At 48.5% G+C, this 21885-nt stretch overlaps 11 protein-coding genes across 11 annotated transcripts; 6 read left to right on the plus strand and 5 right to left on the minus strand.

The window, feature by feature from the left end:
* Nucleotides 1-115: 115 nt before the first annotated feature.
* On the plus strand, nt 116-2410 carry V1508DRAFT_420176 (Metalloenzyme, LuxS/M16 peptidase-like protein). Its single transcript, XM_066940711.1, has 3 exons — nt 116-434; nt 658-861; nt 924-2410. The coding sequence occupies exons 1-3, from the start codon at nt 285-287 to the stop codon at nt 1998-2000; spliced, it is 1431 nt and encodes a 476-aa protein (XP_066794924.1). The 5' UTR covers nt 116-284; the 3' UTR covers nt 2001-2410.
* A 644-nt stretch (nt 2411-3054) lies between these two features.
* V1508DRAFT_356749 (armadillo-type protein) lies at nt 3055-5596 on the plus strand (the record flags this gene model as incomplete). Its single annotated transcript, XM_066937005.1, has 3 exons — nt 3055-3147; nt 3211-4170; nt 4217-5596. The coding sequence occupies 3 exons, from the start codon at nt 3055-3057 to the stop codon at nt 5594-5596; spliced, it is 2433 nt and encodes an 810-aa protein (XP_066794925.1).
* Nucleotides 5597-5645: 49 nt separating this feature from the next.
* On the minus strand, nt 5646-7963 carry V1508DRAFT_372648 (histone acetyltransferases subunit 3-domain-containing protein). The gene is made up of 2 exons (XM_066937508.1): nt 7339-7963; nt 5646-7281 (listed from the first exon to the last, which is right to left on the minus strand). The coding sequence occupies exons 1-2, from the start codon at nt 7799-7801 to the stop codon at nt 5795-5797; spliced, it is 1950 nt and encodes a 649-aa protein (XP_066794926.1). The 5' UTR covers nt 7802-7963; the 3' UTR covers nt 5646-5794.
* Nucleotides 7964-8037: 74 nt separating this feature from the next.
* Nucleotides 8038-9125, plus strand: V1508DRAFT_175692 (mitochondrial 37S ribosomal protein mS35). Its single transcript, XM_066936116.1, has one exon. It carries the CDS (start codon nt 8109-8111, stop codon nt 9051-9053), a length of 945 nt encoding a protein of 314 aa, XP_066794927.1. The 5' UTR covers nt 8038-8108; the 3' UTR covers nt 9054-9125.
* Nucleotides 9126-10236, minus strand: V1508DRAFT_176300 (PPP4R2-domain-containing protein). The gene has a single exon (XM_066936117.1). It carries the CDS (start codon nt 9939-9941, stop codon nt 9198-9200), a length of 744 nt encoding a protein of 247 aa, XP_066794928.1. The 5' UTR covers nt 9942-10236; the 3' UTR covers nt 9126-9197.
* A 7-nt stretch (nt 10237-10243) lies between these two features.
* Nucleotides 10244-11806, minus strand: V1508DRAFT_420184 (uncharacterized protein). Its single transcript, XM_066940712.1, has 4 exons — nt 11689-11806; nt 11461-11554; nt 11322-11398; nt 10244-11272 (listed from the first exon to the last, which is right to left on the minus strand). Exons 1-4 carry the CDS (start codon nt 11738-11740, stop codon nt 10359-10361), a joined length of 1137 nt encoding a protein of 378 aa, XP_066794929.1. The 5' UTR covers nt 11741-11806; the 3' UTR covers nt 10244-10358.
* Nucleotides 11807-12028: 222 nt separating this feature from the next.
* V1508DRAFT_420186 (uncharacterized protein) lies at nt 12029-13524 on the plus strand. Its single transcript, XM_066940713.1, has 2 exons — nt 12029-12328; nt 12386-13524. The coding sequence occupies exons 1-2, from the start codon at nt 12210-12212 to the stop codon at nt 13428-13430; spliced, it is 1164 nt and encodes a 387-aa protein (XP_066794930.1). The 5' UTR covers nt 12029-12209; the 3' UTR covers nt 13431-13524.
* Nucleotides 13525-13579: 55 nt separating this feature from the next.
* On the plus strand, nt 13580-15329 carry V1508DRAFT_420191 (mitochondrial biogenesis AIM24-domain-containing protein). Its single transcript, XM_066940714.1, has 3 exons — nt 13580-14028; nt 14083-14201; nt 14273-15329. Exons 1-3 carry the CDS (start codon nt 13857-13859, stop codon nt 15233-15235), a joined length of 1254 nt encoding a protein of 417 aa, XP_066794931.1. The 5' UTR covers nt 13580-13856; the 3' UTR covers nt 15236-15329.
* V1508DRAFT_176787 (P-loop containing nucleoside triphosphate hydrolase protein) lies at nt 15310-17424 on the minus strand. Its single transcript, XM_066936119.1, has 2 exons — nt 17284-17424; nt 15310-17230 (listed from the first exon to the last, which is right to left on the minus strand). The coding sequence occupies exon 2, from the start codon at nt 17068-17070 to the stop codon at nt 15385-15387; it is 1686 nt and encodes a 561-aa protein (XP_066794932.1). The 5' UTR covers nt 17071-17230; nt 17284-17424; the 3' UTR covers nt 15310-15384.
* A 1075-nt stretch (nt 17425-18499) lies between these two features.
* On the plus strand, nt 18500-19196 carry V1508DRAFT_405086 (Ctr copper transporter family-domain-containing protein; the record flags this gene model as incomplete). The annotated part of the gene is made up of 3 exons (XM_066938677.1): nt 18500-18604; nt 18656-18803; nt 18856-19196. 3 exons carry the CDS (start codon nt 18500-18502, stop codon nt 19194-19196), a joined length of 594 nt encoding a protein of 197 aa, XP_066794933.1.
* A 272-nt stretch (nt 19197-19468) lies between these two features.
* V1508DRAFT_420198 (P-loop containing nucleoside triphosphate hydrolase protein) lies at nt 19469-21689 on the minus strand. Its single transcript, XM_066940715.1, has 6 exons — nt 21595-21689; nt 21436-21490; nt 21267-21321; nt 21078-21176; nt 20876-21008; nt 19469-20820 (listed from the first exon to the last, which is right to left on the minus strand). Exons 1-6 carry the CDS (start codon nt 21629-21631, stop codon nt 19676-19678), a joined length of 1524 nt encoding a protein of 507 aa, XP_066794934.1. The 5' UTR covers nt 21632-21689; the 3' UTR covers nt 19469-19675.
* Nucleotides 21690-21885: the final 196 nt, after the last annotated feature.

Raw genomic sequence — 21885 nt, forward strand, 5'->3', positions numbered from 1 at the left:
GGAGTGTCGGTCTGTGGGGTGCAAAGGAGGGTTACCCGGTGTTGGCCCTGTGGCAGGGGTTTTTGTCAGTGGAAAGCAACCGACACGCAAAACAGGCCGGCGCTGATTGGCTGCTCAATGAGCGAGCTAGCGAGCGCCAGCAACTGAGCTCACAGTAGTTCCAACGCCAACCAGAAGTCCAGAATCACCGGCGACATCCGTCAACAGTTCTCGTCTTCAACCTGTCTGCCTCGCTACGCTACATTCTCGTCCGCCTTCCCTACCACTTCTTCCAGATTCCTGCTATGCCCGCCCTTGCGTCCGTCTTCCGTTCGGCCATCGCGCGCTCCGTCTTGCGGAAGGCGCCTCGTGTCGTCGCCCCATGCGCCTTCGCGCGCTTCAGCACCTCCCTCAGCAGAGGTACACAGTTCACTACCCTCAAGAACGGTCTGACGGTATGTCCTCCTTCTACCATTACCGAGTCGATTACTTGCTGCTGGATGTAAACTCGATTGCGATGACGGCGAATGGCTTTTTGTTTGTTCTGCCGACAATTACTCCAGCGCAAGTGGAATCATTCCCTGGCTAAATCCACGAAAATACTTTTTCTTTCCGATCAACGACCGCATCCGCCACAGCAATCGGTGCAATGTGTACATAATGCTAATTGTTCATCAGGTCGCGACTGAGAGTTCACCATACGCCCAGACTGCTACCGTTGGTGTCTGGATCGACGCTGGCTCTCGTGCCGAGACTGAGGCCAACAACGGCACCGCCCATTTCCTCGAGCACCTCGCATTCAAGGGTACCAATAAGCGCAGCCAGAGTGATCTCGAGCAGGAGATCGAGAATCTCGGCGCCCACTTGAATGCCTACACATCTGTACGTGTCGAGATAAAAAAATTATTTGATGCCATTGACGCATGTGCTGACTCGATGTATAGCGTGAGAACACTGTGTACTACGCCAAGGCCTTCAAGGACGACGTTCCAAAGACTGTTGAAATCCTCGCCGACATCCTTCAAGACTCCAAGCTTGCGCCTGCTGCCATTGACCGCGAGCGAGATGTCATCCTTCGCGAGGCGGAGGAGGTTGAGAAGCAGTATGAAGAGGTGGTTTTCGACCACTTGCACGCCGTTGCCTTCCAGGGCCAGAGCCTTGGTCGCACTATCCTTGGACCCAAGGAGAACATTCTCATGATTGGCCGGAAGGATTTGACAGACTACATCAGTACCAACTACAAAGCCGATCGGATGGTTCTTGTCGGCGCCGGCGCTGTTGACCACGATGCGCTCGTCAGTCTCGCCGACAAGCACTTCTCTGGCTTGACTGGCTCTCCTGACGCCCTCAGCCTTGGCACCCCCAGATCAGAGAAGCCTCAGTTCGTCGGCTCAGAAGTCAGAATCCGAGACGATGCTCTCCCATTCGCTCACATTGCTATCGCTTTTGAGGGCGTTTCCTGGAGCGACCCCGATTACTACCCTGCCCTTGTTGCTCAGGCCGTCGTCGGTAATTGGGACCGTACTATGGGCAATGGCTCTTTCCTTGGCTCCAAGCTCTCGTACGTCGTCGGCGAGAACCATCTTGCCAACTCCTTCATGTCCTTCTCGACCTCGTACTCCGACACCGGTCTCTGGGGTATCTACCTCATCACTCAGAACTTGACCGGTATTGACGATCTCACATACTACGTTTTCAGGGAGTGGCGTCGTCTCTCTACCTCAGTCACCGAGGCTGAGGTTGAACGCGCGAAGGCACAGCTCAAGGCCTCCCTGCTGCTATCGCTTGATGGCACCACCGCGGTCGCCGAGGATATTGGCCGCCAACTTGTTACCACTGGCCACCGTACCACTGCCGAGGAGATTGAAAAGCGTGTCGACTCCATCACTGCCAAGGACGTCCAGAAGTTCGCCCAGAAGTTCTTGTGGGATAAAGATATTGCTGTTTGCGCCCTAGGCTCTATCGAGGGCTTGTTGGACTACAACCGATTGAGAAATTTGACGGCATCCTTGCGTTGGTAAGCGCACAGCACATTCACTGGGATGGACGGAAATTGGGTGTTAGTGTGTTGTGTGTATCCGGTTTAATGCATGAATGATCTATTACCGCAATCAGAAAAGAAGTTAAATACGGCTTGGACTACATTTGGACAAAAGAAGGCTGGAGTTCTCTACGTTTGCAAATTTGTCGATACATGTGTAGTATGTAATATAAATACAGCGTCATGTAATTGTTGATATACTCTAGTATCGTACGAGCTTATCTGTTTTGTATCGAATTACTTAGACGGGAAGTAGGCGAGGGCGAACGGAAAAGTGACAATCAAAGAGGTCTACATTTCAATTCATTATTCATTTTTGTATGTTTTATTACTTAATTAGAAATTATTTATCATCCATTAACTTATCGGAGGATGTATAAGTAATAGGTGTTATTTTTAAGGGCTTGCAGCATATCCGCCACAGCACCAGGGACACAAACTCACAATGTCAAACGCGCGACCGTTACTGCTGACTGGACACAACGATTCTCGAGAGCATCCCCACCAAAATATCAATTCCATCATATTCTGTCGTATATTTCCCCATCAACCCTTGACATCACGACCTCACAGCGTATTCACAGAAATTTATCCGTAAGTCATGACGCAGAAGGACACGGAGATGGAAAATGTCGATGGAACGGCGCCACCTGAGGCCGAATCGTCAAGCGCACCCAATGGCACCGCACCAACGGCTAAGAAGGATGAGAAGGAGACTAAAGGCGAAGAAGAACTGTCTGAGGAGGATCAGCAGTTAAAGTCGGAACTCGAGATGCTGGTAGAGCGGCTTAAGGTATGTGATTATGTGATTATGACCGGATCAGTGCGAACCGCATGTCTATGTGACTGATCAGTCGTTTGACTGGCCTGTGGTGCCGATCTGGTCTGAAATCCATTTGCATTGCTTGTCGATTTTAGGAGGTATAAGACCGGGTATATTCTAATTATCGTTCCCGAATTAGGAGGAAGATACAAATCTGTATAAGCCATCACTCGAGGCCCTCAAGAATTTCATTCGAACATCGACTTCGTCCATGACTGCTGTCCCAAAACCTCTCAAGTTTTTGAGACCACACTATCCAGAGCTCACCGCGTTGTACGATAAATGGCCCGTAGGCGAACTTCAGGTATGGGAATGATCGATTAATTGGCACGTGGAAGAGGAAGCACAAGTGCTAAAATTTGAACAGAATGCGCTTGCGGATGTGTTATCAGTTCTAGGCATGACCTACGCCGACAACAATAAGCGCGACTCTCTTCGCTATCGCCTCCTTGCTCCATCCGAGGAAATTGGCAATTGGGGCCATGAATACGTACGGCATCTTGCACTAGAAATCGGCGAAGAGCACAACGTCCGTGTCGAGAAGGAGGAATCATTCGACGAGTTGATGGGTCTCGCGCTCCAGATCGTTCCGTTCTTCTTGAAGCACAACGCCGAGGCTGACGCGGTGGATCTGCTTCTTGAACTCGAAGCGATTGAAAAGTTGCCCCCGTTTGTGGACAAGGATACATATGCGAGAGTGTGCCTGTACATGGTCAGCTGCGTGAATTTGCTTCCTCCTCCGGACGACATGGCATTTCTGCGAACCGCGTATGAAATCTATTTGTCTCAAGGAAAGCTGACACAAGCCATGGCACTCGCGATTAGATTAGATGACCACGAGTCCATGCGGGCGGTGTTCAGTGCAACCGACGATGAACTTGTTCACAAGCAGCTTGCATTCATATTAGCCCGTCAACAGATATGGCTTTCACTGGAAAATGATGAGGTTCAAGAGTGTTTGTCAAATTCAAGATTATCAGAGTATTTCCTCTTCCTTGCCAAAGAACTCAATATTATGGATCCGAAAGTGCCTGAAGATATCTACAAGAGTCATTTAGAGCATACACGAGGAGGGCCCGATGCCGGTCATGTTGACTCCGCGAAGCAGAATCTTGCGTCTAGCTTTGTGAACTCATTTGTGAATGCTGGATTTGGAAAAGACAAGCTGATGATTGTGGATGACGAGGCAAGTTCGTGGGTGTACAAGAATAAGGACGCTGGTATGCTTTCAGCAACCGCCGGTATTGCACAAATTCTCCTGTGGAATGTCGAGCAGGGCCTGCAGGATCTTGATAAGTACATGTATTCGTCGGAAGAGTATATTAAGGTGAGATCAGTTGTGTGTAAATATTGAACACCTCTGACTTTTATAGGCCGGTTCGCTTCTTGGTATCGGTATAGTCAATGCGTCAGTTCATGATGAATCCGACCCGGCACTCGCTCTTCTATCAGAATACGTCGAGAACCGGAGTGTTCCGCTACGGATTTCAGCCATCATTGGTCTCGGTCTCTCATATGCCGGTTCTCAACGCCAGGATGTTTTCAATCTCTTGCAGCCGCTTATCGCAGATACCTCCTTCAGCATGCAGATTGCGTCTTTGGCGGCTCTGTCGCTTGGTCTTGTTTTTGTTGGATCTTGCAATGCAGATATAACAGAAGTTATTCTGCAGACTCTAATGGAGCGAGATGAGACACAATTATCGGACAAATGGGGCCGATTCATGTCGTTGGGTCTTGGATTACTGTACATGGGCAAGCAAGATGCTGCAGATGTTATCATCGAGACCTTGAAAGCGATTGAGCATCCTATCGGCCGCAACACTAACGTCCTTGTTGACATTTGCTCATACGCTGGTACTGGAAACGTTCTGAAGATCCAGAACTTGCTTCATTTATGCAGTGAAAGGGGCGAAAGTGAGCCAAAAGAGGGCGAAGATGCATCATCGCAGAAGGCCGACGACTTATACCAGGGCTATGCTGTTCTAGGACTCGCTATCATTGCCATGGGCGAAGACATTGGCTCAGAGATGGTCTTGCGACAATTTGGCCATTTAATGCACTACGGTGAGGGTTCTATCCGTCGCGCTGTGCCACTGGCTATGGGCTTAATATCGGCGTCGAACCCACAGATGAAGGTATTCGACACACTTTCTCGATACTCTCACGACAGCGATCTGGACGTTGCTGTGAATGCGATATTCTCCATGGGCCTTGTTGGTGCCGGCACGAATAATGCGCGATTAGCTCAATTGCTGCGACAGCTTGCGAGTTACTATTCCAAGGAAGCGAATAGCTTGTTCATGGTCCGTATTGCGCAGGGTCTGGTTCACCTTGGCAAAGGTACCATGACACTCAGCCCGTTCCATACAGAGCGCCAGATTTTATCGAGCGTTTCACTAGCTGGTATGCTTGCGGTGCTAGTCTCGCTGATTGATGCGTCGTCGTTCGTACTGGATACGGCACATTATTTGCTCTACTTCCTCACTCCATCCATTCACCCACGATTCTTAATTACGCTTGACACCGACTTGAAGCCAATCCAAGTCAATGTCCGTGTTGGTCAAGCTGTTGACACTGTCGGACAAGCTGGTAAGCCAAAGACTATCACCGGCTGGGTTACCCACAGCACTCCCGTCTTGCTAGGTCACGGCGAACGAGCCGAGTTGGAAGACGACGAGTACGTTGCACTGACAAGCACTTTAGAAGGGTTGGTCATCTTGAAGAAGAATGAGAACAAGGTAGAGGAGGAGTAGCATTACCTCTGACTTTACGTGTGGTGTAATTATGGGACATTTCTTTATTGTATGTAAAAAAATTTTTGTATTATTTTATGAATATATATATTTTACAATATTTGCTCGTATCTATTCATCATTTCGTAAATATATTGTTACATATATACATCAATTCTTTCAAGACTGTAACTTTTCAAAATTCATAGCATCTGCCTCTCACCTTGGCCCAACGACGGCTTGGTCGCCATCAACTTTCTCGCTATTCGCAATCTCGTTCTTTTCCGCGCCATCCATCTCCTCAAAAATCGACTTGCGCGGTATCCTCTTCATAACTTCTGCTGGTGGGAACACTGGCCCGATCTTTTCGATCCAGCGTTTCCGCTTGTCTAGCAAAGCTTTAATGCCTTCTCCCAAATCCGCAGTACGGCCGGCGCCTCCCACGCCGTTGGGGGTACTATTTCCGGGAACTCGTTTCTTCTTGTTTTTGATTGTACGGGTACGTTTCATGTATGCTTGATCCACTTGTTTATCCAAATCCTCGAGAATCTGCGTATACTCCTGGTACGCCATGTGTTCGTGCACGATCTTTTCGACTTTCTTCTTCCGAGCCGCGTTAATCACACTGATGACTTTCAACCGTTTCTGCAAACGCCGGAGTTCCGCGCAGACCTCGTCGTCCTCGCGAGCAGACCAATCGACCTCGTCGTCGCCCAAAATCCCGACGAATTTGAACTCGCGTTTGAGTCGGTCTTCAAGTGTCTGGTAATCCGCTTTGACAGACGAAACTCGCCAACCTTGCTGTTCCGCGAACGCAGAGGATGAAGAAAGAACTTGTGGTTCTGCGGCGACTGTTGCATCGTCCTCTGGCTTGTTCGGCGTCGTGGCTCCGGGAGCTGGCGTAGCTGTGGTGGAACTGGGCAAGATGGTGTCTTCTGATTCGTCTTTTAGGAGAGCAGACAGGATGCGTGAGGCGAGAGGACCGCACGAAATGTCTTCTGTCTCAAGGTGGTCTTCTGTGAGATGCTCTGATGTGCCACGAGGCAGAAGTATTGTGGCAGACGCGGCGGAATCTGCTTGAGAATTAGTCGGCGCGGGGGAGAACGTTGCCATACTGCCATCTTCTTCAGCCCAAACTTCTTGGTAGTTAGTTCCCAGGGCCGGGATAAGGTACGGTGTTAAGTTGTCTTGCTTTTCGTTCAAGAACGACAGGTCTTCTTCAACAAAAGGTCTGAAGTACGGCTCTAGGTACGACTGGAATGTGGAAAACTGGACCTGATTTGCCGGTTTAGAACGGGAAAAGTCTTCGTCTGGAATCTCGCCAGGTAGAAGGTCTGTAAGGTCCTTGGTGGGATATGACGCTACACCGTAGCGCTTCTTCAAGTCTTCCGTTCCTGATGTGGGGATTTGGTCGTCAGATGTATCTTCCATGAAGGCAAGAGCGGCAGTCGGGATAGTTTGCACAGAGACATATTCGGACCCTGGGTTCTTCAATCGCGTGTCTACCGGGGGATCAACGTCATCAGCCGCATTAGCCGTTTTTATCGCCGTAGTGGTAACTGCAGGGGATGAAGGCTTTGTGGCCGATTCAGGCGCCGTTGGTGTTGGTGTCGGAGAACTCTCTAGACGGCGCCTTTTGTCTTTCGGCGAATGTATCCGAGATTCTGAATCCTCTTCCTTAACCACATCCGGTTTCGCAGGAGTACCTGGAAGCATTCGTTAGTGCCAAATCAACCAAAAATGATCTAGCATTTGGCTCATACTGGACTGCTTCGAAGCTGCTTCCAGCTCTTCTAACTTTCGCTTTTTCGCCTCTTCCTCAAGCTGCTGCTGTTCAGCGAGTTCTTTAGCTGCTGCTGCGGCGGCGGCTGCCGCGGCCTTATCCGCCTCCTGGGCCATCGCCAAAGCTTTGGTCCGTTGACTTTCTAAATTCCGCAGTAGATTTTGTGACCGTAATACCCTAGCCTGTGCCTTCGTCGCCAAAACCTTTAAGTCATGCTGTAATGTGACGAGCGCCGATAACGATGGAATTTGGACTCCGCCGCCATTGCCATTCGAGACGGACTCCGGAGATGCCGAACGCGTCAACAAATACGTCGCCAGTAATTCATCGTATACTAGTGGCGAAGCTTCCGTGTCAGACAGATCGGACGCTACCGTCTTTCCCTTTGGTTTGCCCTTCCCTTTGCCCTTTCCCTTTCCCTTTGATTTGCCGGCTGGTAGCATTATCGATATGTGCTAATACGCCTGTAGCAAGCAGCGGAAGTGCAAGGTGTTGCTCTTGATCTGCGAGTGATCGAAATAGTGGTCAGATCAATATATTCGCGATGGACTGGTGGCTATATCATCATGTATTTGCGACGTCTATGACGGTTAGGGGTTCGTTGCATGGCTGACCCGGGTCTTTGGGTTGTGAAGCGCCAAGTTGCGTGTAAACGGGTCCAACGGCCAAACCAATTTTTCGTCGGAAAGTTCCAGTCAATCATATCAGCTGCATCCAACATCCAGAACTCCAGGGATCCGGTACACAGCAATGCATGCGCACAAAATAAGCTTGACAGGACGAATATATATACGGGCATTGAGCCGTCGCTCAATTGAGCCACTTGTCGCTCAAGTAGCGGTGCGCCAGTTCTCCACAACTGCCCGAGGTTGCAATGAGAAGAGTGACAGGGCAGACCTCAAGGAAATTTACGGCAAGGAGGATGAGGAGCTGCCAGACGATATTTTTACTGTTGGTTTTATCGGAGATGACTACGTTGCAAGGCACCCGAAGCACACACCGGAGCGCAATCTCAATTTCAAATTTCACAAATCGGCGTTTCCATCCGAATTGCATGCACAGCGGGCTATACACAAGGCAGGAGATGATTTGAACAATTTGCATACCGATATTGACGCAGCCGATCTCCTTGCTGGAAAATTCAAATATGACGACTTGCCGCCGCTAGCCCATACGAAAATGGACGAACACCGGTTTAAGCGAATGTACAACCGTGTGGCTGCCTGGGAGATGCCAAACCTGCGCCAGATGGCTACGGAATTTTTGCCTAGGAATTTGAAGGAGAAGGAAGTTTTTGAATTTAGATATACTAGTTTGATGGGACAGGAGCACGAGTCAGAGGCCAAGGTTGTCGTGCAATGTAAAGCTAGTGAAGTCGCAGATACTTTCTTTGGCAAGGGAGAGGAGAAAGCGAAGAGGCTTCACAAGTTTAAGCTGCTATGTGGTGCCCGGTACAATTACACAACCGACATTGTGAGAATGAGCTGCGAGAATTTCCCGAACTCGATTCAGAATAAGCAGTATTTGGTTGACACGTTGAAGAGACTGATGAAGGAGTCAAGGGATCTTTCAAAGGACTCGTTTGAGGATATTCCATTGGATACTAGACATGTTAAGCGGAAAACAAAGACGCCACAATTCCCGAAAGAATGGGCTAAGCCGCAGGATGTGTTGGATTATCATTCGACGTTGTAATAAATATGATTGATTGTTTTGTAAATAAGTGTACATGACTGTAATATACAATCGCAATACGATCTGATAAGCGATACTGACCATGTCAAATGATTATCATAATCATAATGTACAAACTGTTGAGACCTGCCAATAGTATTACAGCTACTCAATGTTCATCGGTTCTTCTCCTACTGCTTCGTTCTCGTTACCATCAACAAATGTCTCCGCTACCGAGTGTTGGTCCGCATTACTGTCTTGTCCTTCACCGTTTGTCATCTCTGCTCCCTTTTCATCAGCTACTCCGTTGATTCCATTCTCTACTTTCTCGTCATTTGGCCGCTCTTCGTCTATCATTTGATCGTCGTTGTGCTTCGCTTCAAATTCCTCTTTCACATCTTCGGTCTCCACCAGCGCATCGTTTGGCGAGTCTGGGGGTGGCGTACCCGTGTCTACCAGCCACGCAATTGGACTCAGTACAACGCCTGTATTCTCATTCAAAACATTTCCTGTCAAAGCGCCGACAGTCCCTGAGTTGCGATTGTTGCTTCCTCCTGAGTTAGTGCTGTTCCCCAACCCGGCCATTCCAAAATCCCCCACGCTGCTCTCAACGCTAACTACCCGCTCTATCGCACGCAGATATTTATCCCTCGCGTGAGTTCCATAATGCCGATTTGGCCGCTCGACCAATTCCGCTAACCGTTGAATCGTGAACGGCGGCGCGTTTGGAAAAGATGTGTTCAGAGAGTCTAATAGACTCTGCAGGAAGCTGTTTTGTGAAGGAGTTGGCTCCGGGACAAAATTATTTGCGGATATTTCGTTCAGAAGAGCACTCATACGCATTCGAAATGACGGCCAGTCTGCGGTTTCGTCAAAGATACCTGTTGCCGTGGTCTCATGGAGGAGCATCTCGTCTGCATTATGTTAGGCCCAATTCCAGATCCGCGCGTACCGCCTTCGCACGCGATGAACGCGTCTACAACCAGTAAGGGCTAAAATACGAACCTGACTTCATCTTCATAGATACTGTACTCTCAAGACATGCCTGAATGCAGTGGTCGTCGTGTGCGCGGATACCGGAAACGCGCTCGGGACAAGTTACGTCGGGCCCTTTAATTGAGTTGCGATGAGCATGCCAACGCCCTAACGCCACGGCGGCTTGAAACATAGAGGCACCTCGGTGGAGATGATAGACTTGGGTTTAGTATAGATAAGTTTATAGCCGATTTATTATTATTGTTTATTATATATCAACCTCATGCTTTCTTAGTATTCTCGACTAAAATGTATCCAAAAGCTCTACATAACATTATACACTCTACACGTCTAACGGGTAACATGGATGAACTCTCTCTCACGCTTCCGCTCTGCAACAGAGTCCGGAGCAACGTCCTGGAACAAATTGCCACGGTAATGTCTAACGTACTGTCCAACAAAATCCTCCAACTTCTCAGGCTTCATACCGATGTCCGCAAAAGTCAGCGCAGATTTGTCGACCTTCTGGTTAATAGTCATGCGCTCGACCTGATCCGCACACCCGACAGGCCACCACAAGATCTGGTTCAAAACCTCCGAAACATTGGCGTAAAGTTTCTTGGGGAGATTGTAGTATGGGTAAGGCTTGAGGGCTTCCAACTCACATCGCTGGCGAACAGCATCAACTGTCATCACTTCAGGGCCGTACAATTCGTAAGTGTTACCGGCAGTGGAGTCGTCGAAGCCAATCTTCTGCAGGGCGAGAGCAACGTCAAAGACATGCACTGGCCGGATCTCTTGCTGGGCGTTATTGACAGTATACGATGGCCAGCTAATGATCTTCTTGATGAGCTTGTCTTCCCAGCCAATCATGGGCGATGGGCGAACAATGGTGGTATTTGGGATGATATCGCGGGCAACCTGTTCAGCTTCAAACTTTGTTCTTAAAAACTCAGAGGGCGAGTCCGGAGACGCGTCGTGGTGCGACACCTGAATAAATCTATCGACGCCATACTTGGCCACGGCATTAGCAATGCGGCGTGTAGCCTCGACATGGACATCATAGAAAGAGAAATGTTTGGTCGGATAGTCTCGGCTGATTAGATTGTAGACTATATCAGAATGTTTGACTGACTCCTCGATCGACTCGATGTTGCGGATGTCGAATTCGACGAAGTTCACGACGCCGAGATCACCAGTGACTTTCAAAAATCTTTTATTGATTTCCTCACGGAAGGGGACCATAACAATAGTACCATGTCGAGCTAGGAGTGTCAGCGGGACATCTCAATTAAAAACGATATATAGCCTTACCGAGCTTGGAAACGAGATATCGACCGAGGAAACCATTAGCACCAAAAACTGTGGCTACTCGTCCAGTTCTTGACGATCTAGTAGGAAAAAGGTTAACTAATTATCTAGGGAGTCATTATAAAAGAATAATGTTGCGAACCTTCCACCAGGACCGTAACTGATGACAGGCTTGCCAGATAAAGTGATCGCAAGATCGTGTGCTCCCCGGGAGCAGACATATGCCTGCAGAATGACTGTATATACTGGTTAGCAAACGCCGATTAAACACGTAGAGAGCTCCCAATTGCAGGCCTGACGGTCATGCATTTCGATATCCTTCACCAGCCCATTATTTTGACGACCAATCTTAGAATGTGCATTGACATACCTTTCCGCTTAACTGCGGGAAACTGAGCGCGAACGGGAGCCAGGAAATGCATGCCAACGTATCAGAATGAAGTCGACTTGAGTTACCACCGGCGCAACGTAGACTGAAGATCTCCTAGTAGCGGACTGCGGGCTCGTTTGGATGTCGTGCGGCGGAACCGAAACTTGCAACTCGTCGTGATTGGCAGAATTGGTTGTGTACACTATGCAGTCGCAGTTATGGTGCACAAACAACAATATGCGCTTAAGCCGTATTCGCAGCTAAAATTGCAATGAAAATGCAGCACTCTGTTGGATAATGCGGTGACAGCTAGCGTCACCTGCGTGGACGGCAAAAGACACTTAACATTCAGTAAGTCATATCCATCAAGAATCAGTCCACACGATCACTTGTATACTCTTCATCCTTTCACCATCTAACCTCAAGAGACATCCGGTGTCCAGTGGCCCAATCTTCTGCTAACTTATTTGGACACTTCTAGCAGATCCCCGGATTGTACCCACATAATACATACGACTACTATGGCTTCGGCGATGGACATCGACCACGACGTGCCCACAGTCTTGTCAGTCCTGCGAACGGAGGCACCACCTGATCTCGCCGGCGACTTCTATACCATGGAAGATCTCTGGGAACGAAGGTAAATATTGCTGTTTGATGAAGATCTTGCAGCAGCTGACCTCTAATGGATATCAAGGCTATGGCATCAGCTTACCGATGTCCTCGTCCAATTCTTTCAAAATCCTGAGAGTGTGCCACTCAGAACGCGAGTATACACACAATTCGTCGGCACATTCGATTCCAAGATCAACCAGCTTAAGCTGGTATCCCTCGGTCTCGCGACGTCGGCGACATTCCAAGATAAATCGGAGGCTCTAGAGTTTATGACTGCACTCGCAGGGAAAGTCAACACTCCAGCATCCCAGGATGCTTATGTGTACGCTCAGATTGAGACGGCGCAGGTCAAGCTGCAAATTCAGGATCTTGATGGTGCGCGTGTGACATTGGATAGTGCGGGATCTATCTTGGAGAAGTTCGACTCTGTAGAGTCAGTCATCAACGCAGCGTATTACTCCGTCAACGCGGATTACTATAAGGCCAAGGCAGATTTTGCCGCTTACTATCGCAACTCGCTACGCTTCCTTGCATGCATCAACGTGACGGATCTCACGTTGACTGCGCAACGCGAGCGGGCATATGATCTGTCAGTGGCAGCCCTACTTGGCGAATCGATCTACAACTTTGGTGAATTACTTCTGCATCCGATCCTTGACAGTCTTGTCGGCACTGAGTATGAATGGCTACGTTCGCTGTTATTCGTGTTGAATGCGGGTGCTATCTCCAAGTTCGACGAGCTTGCGCCTCGGATTGCGACGCTACCAATTTTGCAAAGCTCGAATGAATTCTTGCGACAGAAGATTTGCTTAATGGCTCTTATTGAGGCCGTGTTTCAACGCCCGGCGTCGGATCGCACGCTGTCTTTCCATACTATTGCGACCGAGACGCGATTACTACTTGAGGAAGTCGAACATCTTGTCATGAAGGCGCTTAGCTTGGGACTAATCCGGGGATCGATTGACCAGGTTGGCGAGCGTGTCACGATTACCTGGTTGCAACCCCGGATTATGACCAAGGATCAGATCGAGAGTATGCGGCAGCGATTACTGGAGTGGGATAGCTCGGTAAAGCAGCTGGGTGTCTGGATGGAAAACTCCGGGAAAGATGTGTGGGCGGCGTCATAGAGATGGAGAGATGTAAATTGTATATGATAGCATTTTATGTTGTATAAAGTGTATGCGTGCGTCTAAGTCAATGCAAAAGTATTCATGGTCGATCGATCTCTTACTATGCAATACCAAAACTCGGACTTGGTTTCTCCACGATGGACAAAATTGAAGCCATATCTTTTAAATTAAGGAAGATCGCAATATAAAATTTTTCTTGCGTAAATCAGTTTCACCAGTCGACGAGACCGTGTTGGCCTCTTGGTGATTAAGCGTCAAATAGTGTTTCTCCAGACTAGCGATTCTCGGACTCGCGATGCCTCGACCGCCGAGTTCCTCGGATGCTCCCATTTTACACGTCGAGCCACGAAAATATTCGACATTCCACCAAGGTAGCACGGCGCAACTTCCGCACAACAAACCGGTTAACATCTCAGTCTGACAATGTCACCGATCCGCTTGCGACGGGGTGCCACGATTCCGGTCGCGCTGCGATTGTTGACCCGGAACTTGCATATCGCGCAATCACCTTCCGCGTCGATTCCGTTGTCCATGGACGTTTCTGAACTGATAAAAAATGTGCCTCAGATAAGTGGCGATGGACCATTTCCGAAAAGTGTGTAGTTTTTTTTGTATGGAAAGAGGAAGGAATGTTGATCATTGTTGGTAGCTCCCAAATTTGATGTACTGGGAACTCCGGCTAGTCTGTTGAATGTCGCGCTACCTGCATCTGCGACGCTATTTACGAGACGAGGAACTCTCGTTGGCGTCAATGGAGAGCTTGATAATGTATGTATCTGTTGCGTCGGAGCAATTGCGTTACATGTAGGGAAATTATCAATGACTCACTAGTGACGTAGGTTACATCAACCTTGTCGATGCTCAAGCCGACGGTTCGGACGCTTGTGGGAATACCATTTTTATATCAGAAGATCACGAGTACAACTCCACTTACAGCTCTTATAACATCAAAATCGTCCTCGGTGCAGACGACGTTCGCGGTTGTATCCATGGACGGACGGTTAGACTGGACAATTGCTCAGAGGAATGCATTGCTTGCATGGACCGGCTCTAACCTTACCGTCAAGCCGAAGCTTGTCCCGAGCCTGTCACTCTCACGATGGGGTAACACAGTCTTGTCTGGTCGTGGCGAGATTGCACTGGTTGGCAAGGGACAGATTTATCAGGTTACGCTACAAGATGAATCCGACGAGTTTGTTGTCCACCCGGCGAATATTTTAGCCTATACATCTAACTTGCCAGCACCAAAACCCGTTCCATATCGTCTGCGCCATTCACGGATTAAGCTGCCTCGTCTGCAGGTTCCGCAATCGATCTCCAAGTCGTACAGAAGACTCTTCCCCTCGCCAGTCTCTTCAACTTCCGAATTTACGAGCGGGGTCACGACACCTCCACAGAAATCATTCCTCACAGAACTACAACAGACCAATATTGCGCGATTTTTATCCCGGACTTGGTACCGAATCATGACTGTCCTGCGAACGGCTATCTGGGGCGATGAGCTGTTTTTCAAATTCAACGGGCCCTGCACTTTATTGATACAGTCCCGCGCAACACGACTGAGCGACCTCATCCTCGCGTCGGAGATGAATGAGCTTGCTCGTCTTCAGACGCCGGCTTTTGCGCCTATTGCCACTACGTCGTCGGTGGATGCGGTGGCCCCTGCTGCGGATACTGAGGCGACACTGGTGGATACACGAGAAGGCAACGCGTCGAAAGGGGGACACTTAAAGGTTGCGGAGATTAAACACGGAAATGTCACGTTCCGGAGCGTGGATTCATTCAAGGAGTTTGTCAAATAGACTAATCTTAAAAATAGTAGAAAGAAGCATGATTAACTGTTAGAACTTATATGAAATTTCGAAACAAAATTAATCTATTTACATTCAACCCAAGAAAAACTCTATAGACCTTATAATACAGAGAATGGAAAGTATCAGCATATAATTAATTATTCGCTTGCTCCCAACTTCTTTAAATGGTCCAGCTCTTCTCTGGCTTTCTGTCCTTCGTCCTCAACGATATCCATGAGTTCCTGCGCCTGCCACATGCCACCATAAATGCCGTTCTTGCTCAGAAGCTCACTATGAGTGCCTTGCTCGGCCACGGAGCCTTTCTTCAGGACGATGATTTTGTCAGAATCGAGAACCGTGCGCAAACGGTGCGCAATGAAGACACTAGTGCGCTCCTGCTCACGAATAATACTGTTGATATTTTGCATAAGCGACTGCTCGGTGTGCGTATCAAGCGCAGACGTAGCCTCGTCAAAAAACATAATCGGCGCGTTCTTCAAAATCAGCCTCGAGACCGCCAATCGCTGCTTCTCGCCACCCGAAATCATCATACCGCGCTCACCGACCTTAGTGTTCCAGCCATCCGGCAGGTCATTGATAAGCTTGTCAATTTTGGCGCGCTCAGCTGCTCGCCGGACTTCTTCGGCAGTGGCATCCATGCGGCCGTAGCGGATATTGTGCTCAATAGTGTCGTTGAATAACGGCGTGTCCTGTGGAACCACACCGACGGCTTTCCGCAGGCTCTCAAGGTTTACGTCTCGAATATCCTGGCCATCAACAAGGATACGTCCTTCTTGCACGTCGTAGAAGCGGAACAACAGTCTCAAAATCGTGGACTTGCCGGATCCGCTGGGGCCGACGATTGCTGATTTTTGGCCACCAGGGATAATGAAAGATGCGTTTTGGAGAATTGGTCGGTCGGGATGGTATCCAAAAGTAACATTCTCGAATGTGACGTCGCCCTTTGTCAATTTCAATGGCGGCGCATTGGACTTCTCGACAATGCCAACGTTGACTTTCTGGAGGTTGAAAAGAGTCTCCATGTCAAGTAGCGACTGACGCAGCTCACGGTAGACGGTTCCCAAAAAATTTAATGGCACGGACAATTGGAAGACAAGCTGGTTGACCATTACGAGGTCCCCGACGGTCAATGTACCCGCCGCGACGCCCTGGGCAGCCATATACATCATACCGGTCAGCGCGGACGAGAAGATAACGCTCTGGCCGGTATTGAGAAATGCAAGGGATGTGGCAATCTTGATTGACGACTCTTCGTACTGTGCCAAAGCCCTGTCGTATATTCTTGCTTGGTATGCTTCGTTATTGAAGTACTTAACAGCTTCGTAATTTATCAGGGAGTCAACGGCAACGGTCGCAGCACGGTTATCTGCTTTGTTGGCATCTTTCCGGAATTGAGTTCGCCATGATGTTGTCTTTATTGTGAACAGCGTATATGCCAGCATGGTAAAGAAGGTAGCAGCGGCAAACTGCGAACCGTAGTTGTAGGTCAAGACACCACAAACAAGACCGATTTCGAGCGTGATAGGCAAAACATGAAAGATCATTGACGACAATATGAAGCTAATACCTTTCGTACCACGGTCAATGGCACGACTGAGACCGCCAGTCTGACGAGAGAGATGGAAATTCAAATCGAGCTTGAGCAAGTGCTCGAAGACGTTCAATGCAACGGACCGAATTGCCTTCTGAGCGACACTAGCAAAGATGGCGTTTCGAAGTTCGCCAAAGAGTGAGGAACCGATGCGCACTAGACCGTACGCGAGGATGACAGAGCCCACCACAGTCCAGACAGTACCGGCATAAGCGAGAAAATCAATGTTCATGGAATCGACAATGCTTTTGAAGAAGAACGGAACTTGGACATTCAAGACCTGAGCTTGGTTAGACAGGGGTTTCCGTTGCCTGATTGAACAAGTACCACACCTTTGACCCAACGAGTAGTCCCAGAGCAATTACCACGCGAGTCTTGACACCAATTTGACCCTATTAAATGTTAACCAACGTATTCTGTAGACTTCCGTGCTCGCCGTTCTTACTTTCGGCCAAATGTATTTTATCATTTCCTTCATGATGGCCCAGTCAGCCTTGCGCTGCTGTTTGATGGTGATCACCTTCTCGTCCAGCAGCCCGTCAGCGCCATCCTTCTTTGCTGGAGTGGCCCTTTCGTCTTTAGTGCCATCTTCTTTCGGAGTAATTTCTTGATAGAGAATCGCCGAAGAATGAAGTGATCGCGAATGTGATGACTCGAATCTGGGTCGAAGAGATCCACCACGCAATGATATATTTCGACGATTAGAAGACACAATGGAAGATTGCCTCCAGGTCGTAATACTCGCCGAGATAATGGTTGTATTGGCACTTGTCCGTCGTCCGGCAAGCAGTAGAAACTGGCGTGCGGGTACCGTCGCTGCACAGAGCTGAGATGTTAGTGGGCGTAGAAGACTTGTTGGCGCAAGCATCTCGATATTGGCCTGTCATTCAAATTAGGTCGCCAATCAGATAACTGCTCAATTTAGAAATTGTGGGTGACAAGTGGGCGTCTGCAAGGAGACAGATGGGTCTAAGTGTTGTCCGCTGACGAACCTTCGCGTTCGTTGTTCCGCCTGTCAGCACAATGAATCCGTTCACCGACGTATCCCGGCAGCGCAAGCTGCACAATATTTCCGCATCAGGCATATCAGCAGCATTTCCGTCTACAAAATCATTTATTATTCTTTTTCGAGATATAGGCGGAGTTTGTCGATACTGATGAGGAGACCCCGGCCCGCAGAGAGCGGCTGTTCGAATCCCAAGGGCTTAAATTACCACATATTTTGGCCGCCTGGTGTCATCGGATATATCACGTGCTTTTATGCACACCTTAACTTAGCTTTCATATTTCGCAATATTGCTCAAAACTGAGCAAGTACGATGGCAATATAGGGCGCTCAGGGGTTCTACAAAGCTCATCGGCGGTCATCGCGTGTGTTCTGCTGGCTATGTTTATTAGCTCATATTAACTCGTACACAACCATCACCGTCCTGCTGTCTGTGCTGTTCTGTTTACTGCTCGTTCTCTTCCAGCTATCTATAATTTGAACCTGCGAATCGCTTAACATCGTCAGCCTGCTGACAAAACGTACAGTAGCTTTCAATCGTTCATATAGCTTGCTTATACTTATATCACTACTCGTGTCCACTGTTACCGTGCACACTTGTTTCATTTATCGAATGCAGACAGTACACGACAGCCATTCTTCCTCATCGTTCAAGATGAGTATGAACATGGATCACGGAGGCATGGATCACGGGGGCATGGGGCACGGGGGCATGGATCACTCTGATTCTAGCCATGACTCCTCCGCATGCAGGATGAATGTACGTCTTATATTTGATTTTTTTTGAGGACATCCTAACGTTGGCTATTAGATGATCTTTACCTGGGATCCAACTGATGTATGTGTCGTCTTCGAGTGGTGGCATATTCGAGGACCCGGGACACTTATTGCCTCCCTTGTGGGTATCATCGTGCTTGGAATTGGATTTGAATACCTGCGTACCCTCACATCTGCTCCTGGTATGTACTTTCCATAGACTACTGTCGATTACCATCTCTGACCAGACCGTAGTGATTGCAACCACGGACATTGATGAGTTCGACTCTGACAGCTCTACGAGCTCCTCAACTCCGACGCTGATAGACATGCAGATCCCACCGCCCATTACGATTGCCTCAAACACAACTAAGTACGGTACCTTATTCACCACGAAGAAGACCACCTTACTTAAATGGTACAGGAATCGCCTCCGGCCAGTCCTGTATGCAATTCAAGTCATATATTCGTTCTTTCTCATGTTAACTGCTATGACCTATAATGGATGGATAATTATCGCTATTGGAGTAGGTGCTCTTATTGGACATCTACTCTTTGGCGAGAAGGCTCGGCCCCGCACAATGTGTTGTGATTAATTATATGCATATTTTATGACTGGCGTTCCTGTTCTTCTGCTGGTGGATGTAAATTGCTACTTTTTAAATCGTGCAAGTTAGCTCTAGGGTGGGTTATGATTCAATTTCTTCTGGTCTTCGGTTCTTGATAACATATATTTCCCTTCATAATGAATCTTACCACCAAGTAATTGTCCTCCCACGACCTTGGAGCTCTGTAGAGTGTGTCAACATTCACCTAGTATGGCATGATATGAGAGGTCACTCAGTGTCACTCTACGGTCTCTGTATAATTCTTAAATGACTTTTACTTTATGTATACTAATAAGTAAACACTGATTGTTGAGACACATAGACACATAGACACGGACACAACAAATTAGATATAAACATATATATCAGCAAATGTGAAGATGACAAAAACGTTTGCAACACCAAGTATGACAACACCCTTTGCACATTTTCAATCTATTATACTCAACCCTTTACATAACCCTTTCTTACTCCTCAGCAGGCGCCGGAGCGTCGACAGGTAAGTCAACACGAGAACGCTGGTAAAACTCATTGATGATCTTCGCCGGGATACGGTTAAGCAGCTCCTTCGGATAGATACGCAAGAGTGACCACGCGAGGTCGAGGGACTCGAAAATCGTGCGGGTCTCGTACGGGTCCTGAGCAATGAAGCTGCGCTCGAACTTCTCTAAGAACTCGAGTGAGAGCTTGTCCTCCTGAGACAAAGCTTCCTCACCGACAACAGCCTTCATGGCAGCAGCGTCACGACCAATAGCGTACTTGGCGTATAACTGGTTGGACACGTCACCGTGGTCTTTGCGTGTGAGCTTCTCGCCAATAGCAGATTTCATAAGCCGTGAAAGGGAAGGAAGGACGTTGATTGGAGGGTAGATACCACGGTTGTGGAGCTGACGGTCGACGAAGATCTGACCCTCGGTGATATATCCGGTCAAATCTGGGATAGGATGTGTGATATCATCGTTAGGCATAGTGAGAATAGGAATCTGAGTAATCGAACCGTTTCTGCCCTCGACACGACCAGCGCGCTCGTAGATGGTCGACAAGTCAGTGTACATATAACCGGGGTAACCACGGCGACCGGGGACCTCCTCACGCGCGGCCGAAACCTCGCGAAGCGCGTCAGCGTATGAGCTCATATCGGTCAACAGAACCAAAACGTGCCGCTCGGTCTGGTAGGCTAAGTACTCAGCAGTGGTCAAGGCCAATCGAGGAGTAATAATACGCTCAATAGTAGGATCATTAGCCAAGTTAAGAAAGAGTGTCACACGGTCAAGTGAGCCAGACTCTTCGAAATCCTGCTTGAAGAATCGCGAAGTCTCCAAGTTGACACCCATAGCCGCGAAAACAATGGAGAAGTTCTCCTCGTGGCCGTCGTGAACGTCCTTCGTGGGACGCTTTACCAAACCAGCCTGTCGAGCAATCTGCGCAGCAATTTCGTTGTGTGGCAGGCCAGCAGCAGAAAAAATAGGAATCTTCTGACCACGGGCAATAGAGTTCATGGTATCGATGGCACTGATACCAGTGGAAATCATCTCCTCAGGATAAATACGGGAATAGGGATTGATGGGAGAACCGTTAATGTCGAGGTAGTCCTCAGCGAAAACCTTCGGACCTATGCCTTCGGTTAGACCTTCCTATCTTTCCCGCATGTGTGGATGCAGACTCACCATTGTCAATAGCGTGACCAGAGCCGTCGAAAATACGACCCATAACATCTTCAGAGACGGGAATACGCAAGCTCTCTCCAGTGAACTCGACCCGAGTCTTCTTCACGTCGATTCCAGACGTACCCTCGAATACCTATAACGCTCAGAATTTTGTCACAGTCTCCGACAATCCAACTCCCGGAATCCATTAGAACTCACATACCTGAACAACAGCACGACTGCCGCGAACCTCAAGAACCTGTCCAGCTCGGACGGTACCGTCGGCAAGTGTCAAATTGACGATCTCGTTATATCGTGGGAACTACAGTGAAAACATGTCAGACACTAACTTTTCACGGTACTACCACAACTACAATTGAGCACTCCATTATTCCATACGAAACTATCGCACCTTGACATTGTCTAGAATGACCAGGGGCCCGTTGACACCGGTGACAGTGTTGTATCTGTATGCTGTTAACTTTACCGCACTTTTCTGCATCAAGTTTCAAACTGTGCTGGCACTGGACTGACGTCGGCCAAGAACCGGTCGCTGGACCAATTAATTCGTAAAATCATACTTAATACGAGGGTGAATGGCGTAGTTACGAGTAACAGCAGCGGCATTTATGAAGGCTATCAATTCAAAAAGTGCCCAATTAGCAAAAGCCTATTGCAATACGATGTCCTCATGGTCTACCGAGGCAATTGACCAGAAAACACAGAATAAATGTACTTACACGCTTCGCCAGCGGTCATACGAGGATCTTCAGTCATGGTGGCAGTCTGTCGGGGATGATGAAAGGAGATTCTGGATCGTCAAATGTTGATGAGGACGACGAGCAGATAAAACAGGGCTCGGACTGGTACCTAGCCTCCCGCATTAATTTGGGCTGGGAGTACCTGGCGCCAATCACAACCGCCTGAAACAGGCAAATATCAGATATTTTTACTGCATTGTGCCATAACCGCATACCATCGCGTTAGATAAGTAAGATAGTGTTCACTCAGCATACACACACTCGCCGACT

The sequence above is a fragment of the Lipomyces doorenjongii genome (assembly GCF_038497915.1).
Source record: "Lipomyces doorenjongii strain NRRL Y-27504 unplaced genomic scaffold V1508scaffold_36, whole genome shotgun sequence".
NCBI classification, from domain to species: Eukaryota; Fungi; Ascomycota; class Lipomycetes; order Lipomycetales; family Lipomycetaceae; genus Lipomyces; species Lipomyces doorenjongii.

What these genes read in the sequence shown, in the direction of transcription:
- V1508DRAFT_420176 (XM_066940711.1), top strand. Translation starts at nt 285, where the DNA reads ATGCCCGCCCTTGCGTCCGTCTTCCGTTCGGCCATCGCGCGCTCCGTC. An exon ending in CCCTCAAGAACGGTCTGACG is followed by an intron (nt 435 to 657) that starts GTATGTCCTCCT and finishes ATTGTTCATCAG; the next exon opens with GTCGCGACTGAGAGTTCACC. An exon ending in ACTTGAATGCCTACACATCT is followed by an intron (nt 862 to 923) that starts GTACGTGTCGAG and finishes CTCGATGTATAG; the next exon opens with CGTGAGAACACTGTGTACTA.
- V1508DRAFT_372648 (XM_066937508.1), bottom strand. Translation starts at nt 7,801, where the DNA reads ATGCTACCAGCCGGCAAATCAAAGGGAAAGGGAAAGGGCAAAGGGAAG. An exon ending in AGCAGCTTCGAAGCAGTCCA is followed by an intron (nt 7,282 to 7,338) that starts GTATGAGCCAAA and finishes GAATGCTTCCAG; the next exon opens with GTACTCCTGCGAAACCGGAT.
- V1508DRAFT_175692 (XM_066936116.1), top strand. Translation starts at nt 8,109, where the DNA reads ATGCATGCGCACAAAATAAGCTTGACAGGACGAATATATATACGGGCA.
- V1508DRAFT_176300 (XM_066936117.1), bottom strand. Translation starts at nt 9,941, where the DNA reads ATGCTCCTCCATGAGACCACGGCAACAGGTATCTTTGACGAAACCGCA.
- V1508DRAFT_420184 (XM_066940712.1), bottom strand. Translation starts at nt 11,740, where the DNA reads ATGCATTTCCTGGCTCCCGTTCGCGCTCAGTTTCCCGCAGTTAAGCGG. An exon ending in AGTTACGGTCCTGGTGGAAG is followed by an intron (nt 11,399 to 11,460) that starts GTTCGCAACATT and finishes TTTTCCTACTAG; the next exon opens with ATCGTCAAGAACTGGACGAG. An exon ending in ATATCTCGTTTCCAAGCTCG is followed by an intron (nt 11,273 to 11,321) that starts GTAAGGCTATAT and finishes TGACACTCCTAG; the next exon opens with CTCGACATGGTACTATTGTT.
- V1508DRAFT_420186 (XM_066940713.1), top strand. Translation starts at nt 12,210, where the DNA reads ATGGCTTCGGCGATGGACATCGACCACGACGTGCCCACAGTCTTGTCA. An exon ending in GAAGATCTCTGGGAACGAAG is followed by an intron (nt 12,329 to 12,385) that starts GTAAATATTGCT and finishes ATGGATATCAAG; the next exon opens with GCTATGGCATCAGCTTACCG.
- V1508DRAFT_420191 (XM_066940714.1), top strand. Translation starts at nt 13,857, where the DNA reads ATGTCACCGATCCGCTTGCGACGGGGTGCCACGATTCCGGTCGCGCTG. An exon ending in CGATGGACCATTTCCGAAAA is followed by an intron (nt 14,029 to 14,082) that starts GTGTGTAGTTTT and finishes CATTGTTGGTAG; the next exon opens with CTCCCAAATTTGATGTACTG. An exon ending in TCAATGGAGAGCTTGATAAT is followed by an intron (nt 14,202 to 14,272) that starts GTATGTATCTGT and finishes CTAGTGACGTAG; the next exon opens with GTTACATCAACCTTGTCGAT.
- V1508DRAFT_176787 (XM_066936119.1), bottom strand. Translation starts at nt 17,070, where the DNA reads ATGAACATTGATTTTCTCGCTTATGCCGGTACTGTCTGGACTGTGGTG.
- V1508DRAFT_420198 (XM_066940715.1), bottom strand. Translation starts at nt 21,631, where the DNA reads ATGACTGAAGATCCTCGTATGACCGCTGGCGAAGCGT. An exon ending in TATGACCGCTGGCGAAGCGT is followed by an intron (nt 21,491 to 21,594) that starts GTAAGTACATTT and finishes TTGAATTGATAG; the next exon opens with CCTTCATAAATGCCGCTGCT. An exon ending in TGGTCACGCTATTGACAATG is followed by an intron (nt 20,821 to 20,875) that starts GTGAGTCTGCAT and finishes CCGAAGGCATAG; the next exon opens with GTCCGAAGGTTTTCGCTGAG.